This window comes from Propithecus coquereli, unplaced genomic scaffold (genome assembly GCF_000956105.1).
Source record: "Propithecus coquereli isolate 6110/MARCELLA unplaced genomic scaffold, Pcoq_1.0 Scaffold2, whole genome shotgun sequence".
Taxonomy (NCBI): Eukaryota; Metazoa; Chordata; class Mammalia; order Primates; family Indriidae; genus Propithecus; species Propithecus coquereli.
The window spans coordinates 12,239,662-12,257,832 of NW_012144966.1; the positions used below are offsets into that span (position 1 = coordinate 12,239,662).

Sequence of the window (18,171 nt, forward strand, 5' to 3'; positions counted from 1 at the left end):
CTGCTTTCTTTCCCAAAGTTGTGCTATCCTGTAAATTGGGCAAAGTCTAGCTGCTTTCTCTGAGAGAATACATGCATTTGTATCTGTATCTGCATTAGGAATAAAGGTTTCATACTTATAATGAAAAAAAAAATGGAAATGGACTAAAAGTCCATGTGACCATGGACAAACCACTTAGCTTTCTGAGCTTTCGTTTCCTCATCTGTCAAATGGGGAAATAGGGAAGTCAACATCTTATGAGGTGTTGGGATAAAATAAGGCTCTATTCTAGAAAGGATTCTGAAATCTTTCAAGTACAGCTGGTATAAATATAGGATATAGTTAGTACTTTCATTTTCTGAATCTTAGATTTACAAAGATTCATTTCTGTTAGAACAACATGTTCAAGTAATATATGTGCATGTGTATATGCATACTTTGTAAAAGTTACTCCAATATTTAGCAACATGAGTTTGCATATTTCAAATTGATTTCAAAATATTATGGTTGTAAATGACATAGTTAAAATTTAATAACCTAACAATTATTAGTAAGGTTCAGCCCAATAAATCTTACATTATATTACATTACAAACATCAAAAACACCAGCTATGACTAATCTTATCATGGAAACAAGGATGCTTTTCCTAAGTGAATTTGGGGTGTGCTTGGGGCGGCTTGGAGATCCAGAGCATATTAGGATATAGCCTAAAAGAAACCTGTTTGCTTCAAGATGACAGAGAGTTCTACAGAGCTCAAATCTTTTGGGTATCTGCTAATGCAGCTACTTTCTTCCCTATTCACCAGCTTTCTGTGTGCTCCCCCGGGCACAACTGCCAGGACTCAGACAGTGCTGAGGGACAGGACAACTGCCCAGTTCTTAATACCCTACACTCTTTACCACTTGAATTTCAAACTTATTTGGTATAAGGAAAGTGTTCCACTATTATTATTGTCTTAGCTGTTGTTTGTTAAAACAATCAATTGGAAAAGGCAAAACGAGTTGACTTTGACGAAGAAAAACAACAAAGGCTGTGTTACCTGGACCGCTGACATTAAACTGAGGGCTGTTAGGAGAAAAGCTGTTGTGTCTCTGGACCCTGCGGCTCGATCGTTTTCCAGGCCATTGAATCGACAGGACTTCTGGCTTGGTCGGCCCTTGCCTTAAACGACAGAGATAACATTTAACCTCAATGTCAGCGCTTCAGTCTCTTGCCTCCAGGAACAAATCTTCAAATGTCAGTCACGAAGGTTTTCTAGTGTAGTGAAATGAAAACTTATGAGAATGACTGCTCGCAAACATGCTCTAGAAACCCAGGGTGATTTGGTACTAGCGTATGTGAACCGGAGGAAGAGAATTCTGAACTTTCTTTATTCTTAAAATTAAAAAGTCTGGGTAAAAATCATAATTTTAGAAAGATTTCTTTCCTTTGTTGGTCAACCATCAGTAGAAAAAACATTTATGTGTACGCTGCTGTTGTATTTTGTTTAGCTTGAGGACACCTATGGAGTTTTCTTTCTTTAATTCAGTTTTTAAAATTTATTTTTTGATCAAAGCTATACATCCTTATATTTTTAAAAGTCAAATAATTCTATAAATCTTATTTCAGCAAACAGGAGCTCCTTCCTCTTGCCCCCATATTATACCCTCTCTCCTCTTTCACAAAGACAATACTTTTTAGCAGGGATTTGCTTTCATATCAGTATATAACATGCTTAAATTGCTAACTCTTTATTTTGTAGTTTTAGGCTTTATCTATTAACTTTCCAATATGAAAAGCTCAGGCCAATGATATACACATGGAAATGTTATAAGGAACTCCCAGGAAGGCTGCTTGAAAGGACAGATTCAACTAGGAGGAAACCCTTTTGTCTTTCCTTATTCTTCTTTCCTGGTTGGAATGTGGACATGATAGCTGGAACTCCAACAACCACCTGGGACCATGAGGCAAACTTGGGAATGGAAGATTTGCACTTGAGATGTGAAAAAGACAGAAAGTCTATGATAAATCTGTAAAGATGTCATACTTGAATTAAGCTGCTCCCTACCAGATTTCTTTATAGGAGATAATAAGCCCTTATGTGTTTAAGCCACTTTTTTTTCTGTCATAGGTAATCAAATCTAATACTAATATACTCATCCCAAAATCTTTATTGTTTGTCAGCTAGGGAAGATTCCTTTAGCCTTTCTCTTATGTTATATTACCTCCCCCTCCTCTTTTACTACATTTCATTTTTGTTCTTAATTGACTCCTTTGTTTTGGTGGAAAATATCCCCTAATTGATTCATAAGAAATGGTACACGATAAGAGGTAAAATTCTTGAGATTTCACATGTATAAACACCTACTTTATTGGTGGAGTAATGGAGTAAAGAATTCTAAGTTGCAAATGATCTTGAAAAAGTTGTTCCATTATGTTCCAGCTCCCACAGTCACTACTGAAAAATCTAATGTTTTCTTGATCCTCTGCATATGACCTGGTTTTTCTCTCTGGCAATTTTTAGACACCTACCTTTGTCTGCAATATTGTGAAATTTCATAATGGCATGTCTTGGTTTTGGACTTTTATTACTCATTATAGTGGGCTCTTGGTCTGGTCTATCAAGATCGAAACTCATGTCCTTGTTCTGAGAATTTTTCTTGAATTATTCATTTCATAATTTTTCTCCTTTGTTCTCCTTCTGGAATTGCTGTTTTACAAATATCGGACCTCTTGGACTTACCCTTTAGTTTTCTTATTATTTCTTTCCTGTTTTTTTATCTCTTTGTAGAGATTTCATCACACTTTTATATCTAAACTTGCCTCAGAGAATATCATTTTTGCTTTCATACTTATAATTTCCAAGACCTCTTGTGTGTGCTTTCAATATTCTTTTTTTTAATAGCATTCTGTCCTTAATTCATAAATGCAAGATCTTCTCTTAGACTTCTGAAGTTTATTGATCATTTTATTTTTATAGGTTTTTTTCCTGCTGTCTGGATTATTTCTCTTTCTTTTCCTGTGTTTGATTTTTTTGTTTGTTTGACCCCACGCATTTTGGAAGCAGGAACCACAAGGCTAATGGGGACCTCTGTGTGGGGACTGCCAACTTGCAGCCTCTGCTGCAGAGTGGCCTGGCTCGGCCTGTTTACTGGGGGACCTTGACCATTGGCATTGCTAAGTCTTTTCTCTTGGACTGATCAGATCCCTCAGAGGAGCATATCCCAATCGGAGGGGGGTGAGCCCAGTGGTCAGTACTCTGGGAGCAGGGTGTTTGAAGGGGATTTCATAGATCACTCTTCAATACGGAGACTTCATTTAATATTTTGTTTTTTAGTATTGGGCCCTGACCACCAGTTGTGCCCACCTCCAGAAATTACACCTCTAGTTCTTTAAGGATTAGGCGGATCTTTCAGCAATATGTCAGCTCTACCTCGCCCTCACTAACAGTTGCACATAGTGCAGCCAGTTCTTGAGCTTTGCAGAGGTTCTGTGATATCAATTGTATCGCATCTTGGCTTCTTGCACTGCCTGTGTAAGTTTCAGCTTTCTCAGGGCTTCCAAATCAGTTTCCACTAGATTCACCTTCTTTCCAGATTTCAGGTTTGTGTCCCTTTGGCTCTTTTTCTATCCTTTTTTTTGGGGGGGGGAGTTAATGTTTCCTTTTATCCAGGTACTTTTATTGTCATTTTTTAAGGGTTTTGAGAAAGAGCAAAAGAAATAATACATGTTTAATCTCCAATTGTTAACTAAATCTCCCTTTGGATTTTGCTATGGCATTAAAAAAAAAAAAGAAAGAAAACCCAACTATCTAGAAGCTTTGGTGGTCACGGGAATAGGTGATTAGAACAGTCCTTTTCTATGTTCAAGCTAAGGGATCGTAAGCTGCCTTTTATAATCATCTATAGGTGAAATTAAAGCCTTTTCTTACTTCTATAATGCATGACTATCAAAAGGAGAAAAGTAACTTTCAAGTCAAGAAGGAATCATTTATATCCTTGGATACAGAAGAACTTCGAAAAATAAAGGAAATTTGCAGATTCTATTATAAAAAGGAAATCTGCATATACTTAACCATGTTTCCAGAAATCTAGTTTGTGAGGAAGAGGTTTATGTAAGAGGACAGGGGTCCTCTAGAAGGAAACTTCGGTGTAACATAATGACTATTCTTGTTATTGGCTATTAGGTACTTTCAGAAGACATGGGATTAAAGTGACTCCCATTTAGTCAGTTTCCCAGGGCCGAAAGAGTGTTGTAGAATACCATCTGAAAACCTCACCTCCGTGGCATTCCAGCTGTACACGTCCCTTCTCTCTGAAATAACTATTTTCACATGAATAGACACAGCCATTCTGCCCAACATGGCATGTCTAACTCATTACTGCAGGATGAGTGATACTGTGTGATTCTGCCCTGGGCTGATAGATGGAATGGATGACTTCTCTAAATTTGCTATATCCCAAGGAGGTTTTGTATCCCTAGCTTTCACAAATATTAAATCCCAAAGTAATGTTGATGCTGAAGGGAAAGCAAATTATTCCAACTTGGGGAATTTTAATGATATGTACGGGTTACAACTTTTACCTATGCAAGGCATCATGGAATTTTCCTTTATAACATAAAAGACTGATGAATTTTTGGATACGCTAATTTGACCTCTCCTCTGTGAGCCTGTTCCCCTCTTCCTCAAATCTGTGCTACATACTACATACTAATTTTCCTTAAACCTTGTTTTCATTTTATTGCTTTTATTTATAATTTATTTACAATTAATTGCCAATGACAATCTCTGATAGAATTAAGTCTGAATGCATCTGTCTAGCTTTTAAGATCTTTCTTAACCCCAGATGCCAGATAGATTGGTCTCCTCACTGTCCCAGGGCCTCACCTACTGCTTCTCTGTAGGGCTCCCTTTACCTAGAATTCCCTTTCGTTCATTCAGTTTCACACATTCAACAAGCAGATGCACAAAGTAGAAGGGAATAACACAAAGTCCCCCTGCTCTAGAAACTCAAAGTCTAATGGGGAAGATAAACAAGGAAGGGGCTGAAGTAAGTGGCTCTACATAGATGGCACTATGGGAGTACATGGTAGCGAAGTAGGAGGTATGAAGTCCTGGTTTGAGGGCAATAAGGTCTTCCCAAAGAAAGTAGAGTCCAATCAGTGTCCAAACTGGAAGTTAGCCAGATGAGGGATGAGTAACATGGGGTGAGTGAGGAGATTGATCCCTTCCGGGAGAATATCATCCTGCCATTCAAATCCACTCTACAGGTCAGTTCAAGTCCTATCTCCCCATAGGCTTTTTCACTGGCATCTTGATTGATATCATAGGAAAAGGACGGCCTTCCTCTGTCTTCTTTTCACTGGTGAGGGTCCTGGGGTTCCTGTCGCTTTGGTTTTTCGTGGCCAGCTGATAGGAAGATGTAGCCTCAGGAGAGAAGATACAGCCCTTTTAGGTTCAGGCCTAAGTCATGTGCTTCAGTCTGGTTCATCAGAGACTAAACATTGGGTATTATGGGAACAAACCCAGAACCAGAGTGGTACCTTGTATTCTGTTTTCTTGTTTATGTATTTTTTCAGAAACGTCCCAGGTAGGAGTATCACAGATTTGAGGTGGGATCTGGACATCCCTGGATGCCTTAGTCAAGTGCCTTACAATAGCACCCCCAAACTGGCATTGAACCTGTAATATTTCCCATTATTTCGAGCTATTTTTGAGCTTTGAGCATGGGTAGGCTGTGGCCTAACACAAAGAACAGTCATCAATTAAATATTCACAAGATCGTGGTGAGTGCAGAACACAAGTTTGCAGGAGCTGACTATAGAAAAAAACCGAAAGTGTAGGTGAAGGAGGGAAGCAGAGTACTTTTCCAAGCCTCTTCTCAGGTGGTAAATGGTTGATTCTCAAAAGGGAGAACGCATTTTATTTCCAGAAAGTCTAAACAAAAGAAACAACAAAATAGGCCTCATTTTCTCATTAGGAACATGAAATCAATTTCATCGTGCTTCAAGACATTCAGTTATCCTCTGCTCAAGCCTGAGGAGCTGTGTCAATTGTTGCTTTTCTGAAGCTAATTGTTAACACTTTGCCATTTGCTATGAAATCACTCAATGCAGTGAAAATAGAAAGTTTACAATGCAAAAAATGCTTCCCAGATCCACGAAGAGTCCATCCCTGTGTTCATCAGCTGCACGGGCTCATTAGATTCTGGAATTATAGGCTTTTTTGTTACAATTTGGTCGTGCTCATTCACTTTGACATTGTAAACACATGGTGGAAAATTCCAGTGTTTTTTGGAGATGTCCTAATAATTATGTATCCGTTAATTTGTTTAGAAAAATTGGTCCTGCAGAGCAGTCTATTATCAGCTTGTTCAAAAAACTTACTGTGTGGTTCTAATTTAAAATGCAAAAGTTAGATAAAGCACATCCATAAGTTGAAAGTAACACATCAGCCAAAACATGTTGTAGGAGCAAGAGTTTTGCCAAACCCTTCTCTAACTCGCGAAGTATAAACAATGACAACTCAAGAACATACCAACTGTTCCCCTGGAATTACCTTGAAGTCTGCTTTACTCATTCCTTTAGCATTACTAAAGGAATTTAGGTTTCTCTTCAGCATTGCTGCCTTTATTTTTATATCTATTACAATATCACCACTTATCTTCTCAGTGATAACTATTGGTGGCATTGAATTTTGAAATCTTTCTCATCATTCACTTTTCTCCATTTCCTGAAATAATTAGGCTTACTGAATTCTCAACTCTCCTCATTTTTGTCCAGGCTCACTCAGTCTGTAATCTTTCCAGTCATCTCCATATTTTCGAATTATACCCATTTTCTCAAATGTCCCAGAGGAACTCCATGAAATTGACTATCATCCCTCTACCCGTGCTTAATCTTTTACTCTTCTGAAACCCACTGGCAATTTATTTCCCCTGTGTATGGTATTTACCACTTTGTACCTTGCAGTATAGTTGTAGAGCTCATGTCTTATTTATGTAATAGACTTAGGCCTCTGTAAGGACTAGCATTATGTTAAACGTATCTTCGTTTCATCCGCAGTGTCCTTTCCATCTTGTCCCTCTACTAAACCCTCAATTAAAATTCATTGACTAAATGATGGACAGTGAAAGAAAAAGTGGAATGATCTTTTTAGAGGCAAATAATAAGGCAGGCACCCAGCAGAGGTCCCAACCCTTCTTTTTAAATCTATCAATTCTCATTTTTAGTTTTCACTAGTATAAGTATGATGGCTGTCAACTGGTTTTTCATGAACATAGTCAATAAAGAGACAAGAAATGAAAACTTTTAAGTTGCCTTTCTTGACGGGTTTGTTCCTCAGTAGTTTCCATTGCACATTCCAGGGAATTCTGGAGAGACTGCAGCTGATTCAAGGTCTCCTTCAATAAAAATCGAGTTACAAATTGTTCCAAATTGGAGGCTTCTTGGTAGTCCTAAGGGTGACAAAAGAAATGTAATTAGAAGTATGGTAGAAGAAAACACCCGGAAATGGTTTTTCCTCCATGTACCCACGGATCTCAGGTTGGTCCTAAAGAGAGAGGGGAGAGAGAGAGAGTTGAGAGAGGAAGATGTGCTGGGTCCTAGATGCTACAGCAGAGCTCCACCCACCCACCAGAAGTCGAATAAAAAAGCCGCAGGAGTGACTGGAATATCTCACCTCCCACTGCATCTGCCTCGAAATTAGAGAAAAGGACAAAACACAGCAGAATTATAGAATAGACATCTATAGAAAAGGAAAAATATATATCTGAGGGAATAAGACAGGTTGGAATGTGACTAACTCTGAGTTTGTTTTGCGTTTCATTTAAATGATGATCACACCATCATATATTTTCTCTATTACGAACAAAATGCAGTCACGTTTCAGCAATTGGCTTAATTCTCTCTTAATGATCTGTATTAGGCTGAAGCCAGAGAAAATTACATGTAGTTATTTTAAAATTAAGAAAATGTTAGGCCTGGAATATTTAAACAGTTTACTAAATCTGCTTGTTTCTCTCCCTCAGCAACTTTACCTTAAGCTCATTTGCAACTAACTTCTAGAACAACACGTCAGCCAAAAAAGCACCATATATTCACACAGCTCCAGGTCTAAACAGAGATCACTGCAGACTTAATAACCATACTTAATAATGTACTGGTTATGAAGATACAAAAAGGGATCTTTGCTTAATTAAGGTGGATGGTGAGCTGTGGATGGTTTCACCTGCTGCTCTTGTTTTCTAAAGTCTCAGGAAGAACCAAGAAAGAAAACCAGGTTGGTGTGAAATAAAGTGGTGTCAGAGCTACTCTTTCAGGTCATGGGACCAGAAAGCAAAATCTGATTTTCTAGGGTCTTGGGTGGGAACAGTATATTCAAGTTCAGCCAAGGAAAGGATTTGCTTGGCCCTGTCCCTAAACAAAATGGTTTTTTTCGTGGTTGAAAACAGAAAACTAAAAAGGAATTATGGTGACAAGACAATGACATGAATCACGACGTGCTGGGGAATCTGAGGGCACAGTTGTAAACCCCCACTGCAGTTATTTAACCTGCTGATTCTCAGCCTTCTCACTTATAACTCGAGCTAAGTAACTCTGGCATACATTCCAACTCGAAAATACTCTGTGCTTCTGTCAACTCTAAATTAGGAAATATTGGACTGTGGCCTCCTGATATAAATTACTTTGGAAGTTTTTCTATTAGCAGAACAATCTAATGTCATGGAAAACTTCATTTCTTTCCTAATCTGAAACAGTAAAAGGTTTTATTCATCAGTCTCTTTTTAAGCAGCACATTCTGTGCAGGTGAACAACACAGGAAATTTTCTTATTTATCATATCTAATAGTCTCATTTTAAAAATTAAACCCCATTTTTATTTAAATCCCATTTAAGAATCCATCACATAAAATAATAATAATAATCATTAGAATTTTTGGTGAGTAATTCCAAGCTAAAAGATATAGAGAATACTTAATTTGATCTCATAGCTTGCTATTTATTGGCAATAAAAACTTCAAAAAATTATCTCTCATTGTGTTTTTGAAAATAGAGGAAAGTTTTCTTTTGAGATGGAAAGAAAATGTGATGATAAGGAAAAAAGTGTGTTTGATTCTTTCCCCACGGTTATTTCCATTTTGCCAATGCATATTTTTAAAATAAAATTTATTATGATGAATGCGAAATATAATCACGTAGTCAGAGATTATTCCAGCTATATTTGCATCTCAGTATACACTATGACTAATCTAAAGCAAATGATAAAAAGTTTTATACCTATTTGTAGACAGCATTGAAAAACGAAGGAAGCCAAGCAATGAAGCAATGAAGCATAGCACCTGCCTTATTCTTTTCTCATTTAAATATTAAATATTTGTCATGTCAAAACTATAGAAAAGAGATTCGTATTTTTTTTTAGTTAGCCAATTTAAACACTCTGGTTATTGCAATTAGACTTTAGCTTCCTAGACACAAAGGTCATGTCTTATACTTCAGTATTTCCCATGGTGCCCAGAATAGATACTCATTCAATACCTCACTGTTTACAGACAAACTCCTAACCCTGAGGATTTATTGCATTTGCTATTGTGGTCTTACATATAAAGACTTTGGTGATGTTAAAGGTAGGTAATTAAGGAAAGTTAAAATCAGACAATTGGCTATTCCATCATTGCTTCATCATAGCAAATCAGGAAGTCATCATGTTGCTCACACTTTTATCTCACTCTAAGGAGAGTTTGCTATCCCCACTAGTGACCCTGATATAACAGTAAGAAATGTCACAACCCAGCTGGTTGATATATTTGATATAAATGCTGATGCCTTGGCATTGAGAGAGGTGGGTGGGTACATCAAAGGCTTTGGGGATTACATTTTTGAGTTAATTATGAAGGTTGGCTGTTATAGGCTGCCCCTTGGTGATAAGGAGAAAAAAGAAGTTGTTTACTAATATCCCTAGTCATCCTTCCAGACTCAGCTCATAGCACTCTCTCTGTACAGCCATTCCTTCCTTTGAACCACCACTTCCCTTCCCGGGATCAGAAACACTTCCTTCCTCTCCTGTGTATTCCCGTAACATCTTTTCCTTACCTAGAATATAGAATCTGTCACTTTATATTGTAATTTGTTGTTTACTTGTCTATATCGCCCATTTTAGGCTAGCTAATTTAAGCAAAGGGATTATGTCTTATTCATCTCTGCCTCTGGAATGCCCAGAACAAAGCCTGACTCATAGCAGCTTAAAGAGTGCGTGAGGAACAGGGTACCATATGGAGAGGAAGGCACCGGAGGGAGTGTCTACACTCTGGGAACTGCTCTTGCCGCTGGCCAGTCACCAGCTGCCTCCCCTACCCCCAGCCCTTGCTGGTTGTAGATGCTGCCGCCCAGCTTGCCTGATCATGTGGGCTTTGCAATAACGGGAAATACAGCTTTGTTCTTAACAGACCGTTTGTCCTCTTTTTATTTTCTAGACCATTTGTTAGTCTTCTTTCCTTCCCTTATTCTGGATCCCGGGGTTTGGTAGTGCAGACCCAGGTGGCGCAGATCCAATCTTCCTTCCCTTTTCTCAGATATGCAGCAGATGTTCCTTTGGAAGGCAGTGGCAAAAGAAGCAGATGGAAAATTAAATAGATAACAAGCTGGAAAATGTCAAAGCCTAGCCCTTTTTATTCTCACAAATGTGTTGGTCGTGAAGGTACAAAAAGGGATCTTTGCATTCCTAACTCTCCAGAAGATTGATGTGCTGGCATAAGATACTAAGATACGTGTTCCTTTGAGCAAAACCCGTATTTGAGAGACTATCAGAAAGAACTTGCACTGATCTAATAAAGCAGTAAAAAAAAAAAAAAGAAAAAAAAAAAGGAAAAAGTACAGATAATACTCAACATCCAAATTCTGCCTCTTTTTTCAAACACAGTTTAGCCCCTCAAGTCTGTTAGAAAAGATATGGGCAAATGAAAGCGAACGGTGTATTTCTCAGATCCCAATAATGTTCATTCATGTCATTGATGATTGTCAGTCACATCAATCATTACATGGAAGTTGTTAATAAAGTAGCATTAATACTTCCATCTTTGCCTTTGGAAAGCCAAAATGTAAACATTTCAATCCATATTACCTTTTGTAGCACTGGAGCAGGGCCAGCATTTATTTAAGTAAAAATCCTAGCACTGGAAGCACAGTGCTTTGAAAATCAGGTTTCTTAGGGTACTGTCTGCACATCTTAGTTGTCAGGTCATTTTCAGGAAGCAAGCTCTGCCCAGCTGGTTGATGGAAGAGAAGAGATCGTAGCTATTATTCCACTATGAATTATCTGAGTTAACTGGGAAAATCAGAGCATCAGACTTCCCGTTTTTGAATCAGCCCTTTTTGAAAATCAATCAAATCAATGACATCTAGTCTCAGTGAATTCGTGTTTATAAGGTCAGAAACAACCGCAGTTAGCAGGGGGTACCGCTGCTGACTGTCTTTTGGTCTAAGTCCTTGCAACTTTCACTATGCTCGTTTGAGACATCTGTACCAGCTTCTATAACAAGGAAAAAAAATATCACTTTACAAAGATAGGGTTGTCTTTTTCTCTTTTTCTACTCTTCCCCAAATTATTACCTTTAAAAATACTAACTGGCTTACACACATTATCTGTGCCCTACTTCTTTTAAATATTCTTAGGCTTTCATTTTAAATAGCACATATTTTTTTCCACACTGGGAGAACACTATATCGAATTTAAGCCTTGAAAAATAAATAATAAAGAACTGGTTCTTAATTATCTTAAAAATGGACTGAGGTTAGTGTTAGATATGTCTTTGGAAACCTTAGATGGCAAAACAAGAGAACAAAATAATTTCAGACTATAACATCACAAGGATTAAAGGAATGATAGATTCTCAGGTTAGTGAAGGAGGAGACAGATTATAATTTTTGGAATAAAATCTTATTGAACACCAATAAATTAGAATAATTTCAAAGCCCTATTTTAGCCAGATAATCTGTAATTTGAAATCAGAAAATACTTTGATGAGTTATATTATTTAAGATCTTCATATTGACAAACTCCATTGTAAAGGGCTCATTCTAGAGTTGTCAAGGACTTACTTTGTGTAGGCTTCTTTTCTCTGGCTCCTTCTATCAATCTGTCTCATATCAGGAGTCCCTACCAAGAACATATGATCCCTTGGATGTCTTTTCCTAAATAACTGTCCCATTCTGATAAGAATAATCCTCTTCAAACAAGTGGAATTTTAGTAAAATGCACATGGGTATGAGGATGGGGACATCCACAGAGCCAGCCCAAATATGGAGATAAATAGCTAACAGATGAGGACCCAGATCACGTCCCCAGGCATCTAGTCACTTAGTGTGGTGGTTAAGAATCTGGGTCCAAAGACAGCTACACTTAAGTGCTGATCCAGGCCTGGGGCAGTGGCTCACGCCTGTAATCCTAGTATTTTGGGAGGCTGCCAAGGTGGGAGGATTGCTTGAGGCCAAGAATTCGAGACCAGTCTGAGCAACATAGTGAGACCCCATCTCTACAAAAAATAGAAAAATTAGCTGGGCATGAGCCTCAGCTACTTGGGAGGCTGAGGCAGGAGGATCACATGAGCCCAGAAGTTTGAGGCTGCAGTGAGCTATGATGATGCCATGGCACTCCAGCCTGGGCAACAGAGCAAGACTCTGTCACAAAAAAAAAAAAAAATTCTGATCTGTATTTGTGCCACTTGACAGCTGTGTGAACTTTGGAAAGTATTCAATATTTCTAAGTTCCTATTTCCTTAACTGTGGATAAGAATAAGCTCATTGTGAGGATTAAAATATAGTATATAAAGCACACAGTAGGGTGTGCTTTTGATCAGTATTCATTATTGCTATTAACCCACTGGAGAAATGACATTATAAAGTATAATGGACAGATCATTGGCTCAGAATTCACAAGACCTGGGTTTGTCTACTGTCATAACAGTTGAGCTCAGAATTATCACTAGGATAAATGTATGCTTGGTGTTTGGCATGTAGTAAGCTCTCCACAAATATTAATTTTACGGAGTTCTTTTCACATACATTTTCTGCTGCACATCTTCTACCTGGCTTATTAAAAATGTATACCTTTTATATATGTATTTGTTACCATATTAAAGCTGTGATTGATGGAATTCAGTCTTTGAGGAGTGTCAAGTTCAATACGTAGAGCTCAACTGCAAAATTAATCAGAAGGTTTTTCCATTTTTGTTTCTCATCAAGGGTAGTATATAGGATGCAATTTATAATTCTAAACAATGTATCTGGCATTGCCCTTTATCTCCTCTGAATTCTATCAGCCATCTCCTCCTACAGAACACCTCATTTTCTAGAATCTTTCCAAATTTCTTTCTCAATCTCTGATTTTACTCATCTTTCTTCCTTTCCCTCCTATATCTTTATATGTATATTGACTAAGATTTCTTCCCTTCTCTTCAAGACTGTATGAGTTTGGTTTTATTCGTTTAGGCCCATTGTTTGTTCTGTAATGCAGAAGCATGGAAGCTAGACCGATAATTACAAGAGGATTTGGGGAAGATAAAATATTGGCGGCATAGTTTATGAAACCCCTAGAATCTTCACTTAAAAACCGAACAACTAGATAAAAGCAACAACAATAAAAAGTTCCAATACACGACAAATACAACAAAACTAGAGGACAAGGTATTATCATCAATCTCCAAATTACAAGTGGATAAGAACAAAACCACTGACAGACACAAGAGCCACACTGCATGGTGTCACTGGATGTGTAGGCAGAAACAAAAGGAAGCAAGGAATTATGAGACAAACCTGAGAACAAGAAAACTCCAAAGAAGCCAACAAACATTCACTAGAATAACAATGGCTAATTTGAGAACAGCAGCTGAAACTGTGAGGCATTTTATCTAAAAGTGGGTAAATACAAAAATGAGAGAGCACAAAAGTCTTAGTAAGGCCTAAAAGGGCTGGAACCATGAACTCTTGAAATTAATAATGCTAAATGCTACATCAAAGGGACCTACACTGAGCAGAATTTGCTGGCAGTAGAGTCAAAATTGAGCAGAACAGGGTCACAGAGACAAAGAAAAGAAGATTCATTTAAAAAGTGGGGGAGAGGAACAGAGCCCGGAACTCTCAGAAGAAAAGCCACCATATTTTTCCATACTGTAAGACAACCACCCAAGAGTATGCTCTGGGGAAGTTAGAAAAACAATTCTGAACACAGCCTCTTTTGAAAATTCATGAAAAAAATTTTTAAAAAGCAACGAAAATTATTAAGGTTAAATACTATGCAATAATACTATAATGCTATACAATAATACTATAACATCCCTGCAGACAATGAAAGCATACCAGAAAGAAGCCCACAAAACAGATCAAAGTATAACCAAGTATCTAAAAATGACCTAGAAGACATTAAGAAAAAAATTCAAGAAATAAAAAAAAAATACGTCATTTGGACTAACTCAGAAATGAGGTAGTGAAATTCAGAAAAGAATTAGAAATAAAAGAAAAAATATTATGTCAAAATTAAGTTTAAATTAGAAGGAACACAAGAACAAATAATACATAGCACCTTAATAAGAGAAGATGAAAAGGAGAAAAACTTTATTTTTTATTTTTTTTTTGAGACAGGGTCTTGCTTGTCGCCCAGGCCAGAGTGCCGTGCCATCAGGCTATTCACAGCAACCTCAAACTCCTGGGCTCAAGCAATCCTCCTGCCTCAGCCTCTCGAGTAGTTGGGACTACAGGCATGCGCCACCATGTCCGGCTAATTTTTTCTATGTTGTTTTAGTTGTCCAGCTAGTTTCTTTCTATTTTTAGTTGAGATGGGGTCTCGCTCTTGCTCAGACTGGTCTCGAACTCCTGAGCTCAAATGATCCGCCCACCTCTACCTCCCAGAGTGCTAAGATTACAGGCATGAGCCACCATGCCTGGCCTGAGAAAAACTTTTAAAATCAAAAGTAATAAAGAAAAGAAACAAAAGCAATTTGAGAGGAAGTGACAAATATTGAAGATAGACAAAGAATGTACAACATACTGATAGCAGAATTTCTAAAGAAGAGTAGAAACTAACAAAGGAACACAACACTAGAATCTATTATTCAAGAATGTTTTTCTAACATAAAAAGATTTGATATTAAATATTAAAAGCATACTACATATGTGAGAATGTCAACTCAGAACAAACCCATCAAGACATATTTTAGTAAAATTACTAGACTTTAAAAGACAAAGCAATTCTTAGTGCACTTAGACATATAGAGCAAATGACTTATGACTTAAAAAATAAAACAAAACAAAATCTAAGTTATCACAAGACTTTCCAAAAGCAATACTTTATGACAAAAGAAAGTGTAGTAACATATTTAGGATATTTAAAATAAGAAAATGGATTTTATATCAGGAAAAATCGACCATTAGGCATAAAGGGCCCCCCAAAATTGTCAACATGCAGTAAGTCAGGTATCATTGCTCCCATGGGCCCTACTCAGGAATCTATTAGAAAATGAGCTGCAGACAGCCAAAATGACTAGATACTTCGACATACAGACTGATGGTCTAGGCCAGGTACTGACAAACATTTTCTCTAGCAACCCAGATAGTAAATATTTTAGGCTTTGTGAACAAGGGGTCACAGGAAAGCAGCCGTGATATTTTGTAAATGAATTATTCAGACTGTGTTTATAGATCATATAAATAGATGGCAGAATTTGGCCAATGGCTGGAGCCTGCTGACCCCTTACCTAGGCATTGAGCATCAAAGGCTGCCAACATCAAAAAAGAGAGAGACAACCAGATAGCATGTGATTCCTGATGAGAGAACACATGATCAGGTACAGTCTCGTCAAATAAGCCTCTGGATTCAGCTGACAATTTGTGGTGAAACTGAGTTCAGAAGAACAGGCTTAATCGTATAATGAGTAGGCAGCAACCAGCAAAGTGTAAACCATGAACACTTCTCTGGGTTATACAACAGATAAATTGTAAAAATAAATAAAAATATTATGGAATAACCTGTAAATTAAAAAGATATATGACATAAAATGGGCACAACTAAACTATAGTTTGTAGGGATGAACATCTGTGTGATAAAACCATAATAAAATGCAAGAAAATGATTACTAGAAGAATTGGTAGTGATTTTCAGAAGAAGGGATCACTGGAACAGAGCATAGCACACGAAAGGGCTTCTGGGGTGACGGATGCGTTTTTGTTTTTTTATTTGGGTAGTGGTTTCGAGACTGTTTGCCTTATAATCAAGATCTGTATTTGATTTGTGTGGCTTTCCTCTTTTTGTTTTATTTTACAATAAAAAAGTTAAGAGATGTGTAGGAACCAGCCTAGTAGAAATATATGATCCTCATATGTGTGAGAAGCTGTAGGATATGTAAAATACAGGCCTCTTTGGCAGGCAACAGGACAAGAAAATCTGTAAACACTTCCAAATTAGTAATTTTTATCACTTCTTATATGCCATCTTCTCAACTGCTAGCCTGCATTTTTCTGGAGTGTAACATGGAACCAAATGTTACACTTTTCAGCGTGAAGAGCACAGAACTATATTCATACATACATTGGGCTCAATTTATATTTATTGATGTTGATAAAAAAAGGTCACCAAAATTTCTCCCCCGTAAGTACACTGCTTTCCACCTTATTGCTCATACACTTTTCTTTGAATATCATTTTAGGTTCATGGAATAAAACAGAGTTGAAGTAAATCATACTTCAAGGATAACAGTCACTTGCAATGTGACTCCTGAACAGTGTATGTGTCAGATAGATAGTTCTAACCACAGTCCTATAAAATGTAGAGCTGATGGGCCTAAGTTACTGAATTTATCAGCAACAAATACATTTTTCAGAACAGCAATATACAATCTCTCTGCTTTCAAAGACAAATTATCCATGTCTTTTATCTAAACAAATTCTGTGACAGAAGGAGTAATTGGGCATTAAAATATTATGAGTATTTCCAAACAGCATAGTGTATGGGAAATAGTAGATAATAAATATGTGAACACTGACACATTTCTGGATTTATTTGCCTTTGTGGCCTACTTCTGAATAGAATATCAAAATATTCCACTAATTTTTTATTCAGGAAAAAAAGTTCTGGGAATAGATAACTTCCTCAGAATAACAAATAACTGAAGAATTTTTTTCCAGTGGGACTTTATAAAAAAATACTATATTTCATCAAATATAAAATGTTATAAATATTACTTATAAGATGCACCATTATTTTGGTATTTTACATACCACTAGGAAATAAAAATATTGCCAATTAAATTTTATGCACCATCAATTGAAAGATCTATCCCAATTTCGTAGATATTAAAAAGAAATATTATGTATCTTTGATTTGCTGAAATGTGGTGTGTTATTTATTATATTTCAATATGGCCCATAATAGACAGCTAAGGGTATAGATGATCTCTTTGTGCCTGTAACTTCATTGTGTTCTGCATTCCACATTTGAAAGTCTGGATCAGCACTCACCATTTCTCACACGTGTTCAAGAATATAACCAAGCAACATAAGAAGATAGTGGCTGTAGCCTGACATCAGCCTGGGTTTGCCTTTCTTGGCACTGGGTTTGTGTCATGGTCTCCTGGTTTATTTTAGGGGTTTCTAGATAGGATTATAAGCTAGTTGAAATCTTAGTGGGCATCCTGAAGAATAAGTCAAGAGTTCATGGTGGAAGGGATTTTATGGTATTAGCTAGTTAAAACAATGTAGCCTGCTAACTAACACACACACACACACACACACCCCACTGAGTGGATTACAAGAAGTAAAGACCCCCAATTTTTCTGATTACAAATATATGGGGAACATATGTGAGGAAAAGTGAATTATAAAAATCTACTTGCATCCTCCTTTTCTATAAAAGTGCTTCTAGATGACTATACAGGCTACTTAAAATTGGTTATGAGGCCGGGTGTGGTGGCTCACGCCTGTAATCCCAGTAGTTTGGGAGGCCACGGCAGGAGATTGCTTGAGGCCAGAAGTTTAAGACCAGCTTGGGCAACAGAGCAAGACCTACAAAAAACATAAGAAAAATTAACCAGGCATGGTGGTGCACACCTGTAGTCCCAGCTACTCTAGAGGCGGGAGGAAGGCTTGAGTCCAGGAGTTTGAGACTGATGTGAGCTGTGATTGTACCACTGTACTCCAGCCTAGGTGACAGAGTAAGACTCTGTCTC

At 37.4% G+C, this 18,171-nt stretch overlaps 1 protein-coding gene across 1 annotated transcript in view; it reads right to left on the reverse strand.

Annotated features, from left to right (window-relative positions):
- The window catches only part of NECAB1 (N-terminal EF-hand calcium binding protein 1), a 164,563-nt gene that overhangs the window by 26,943 nt on the left and 119,449 nt on the right, over positions 1–18,171 (reverse strand). The window contains exons 6-7 of the mRNA XM_012643564.1: positions 7,281–7,417; positions 1,021–1,142 (exon numbers count right to left, since the gene is read on the reverse strand). Coding sequence (XP_012499018.1) covers positions 1,021–1,142; positions 7,281–7,417 — 259 coding nt within the window. The remainder of the gene's footprint in view (positions 1–1,020; positions 1,143–7,280; positions 7,418–18,171) is intronic.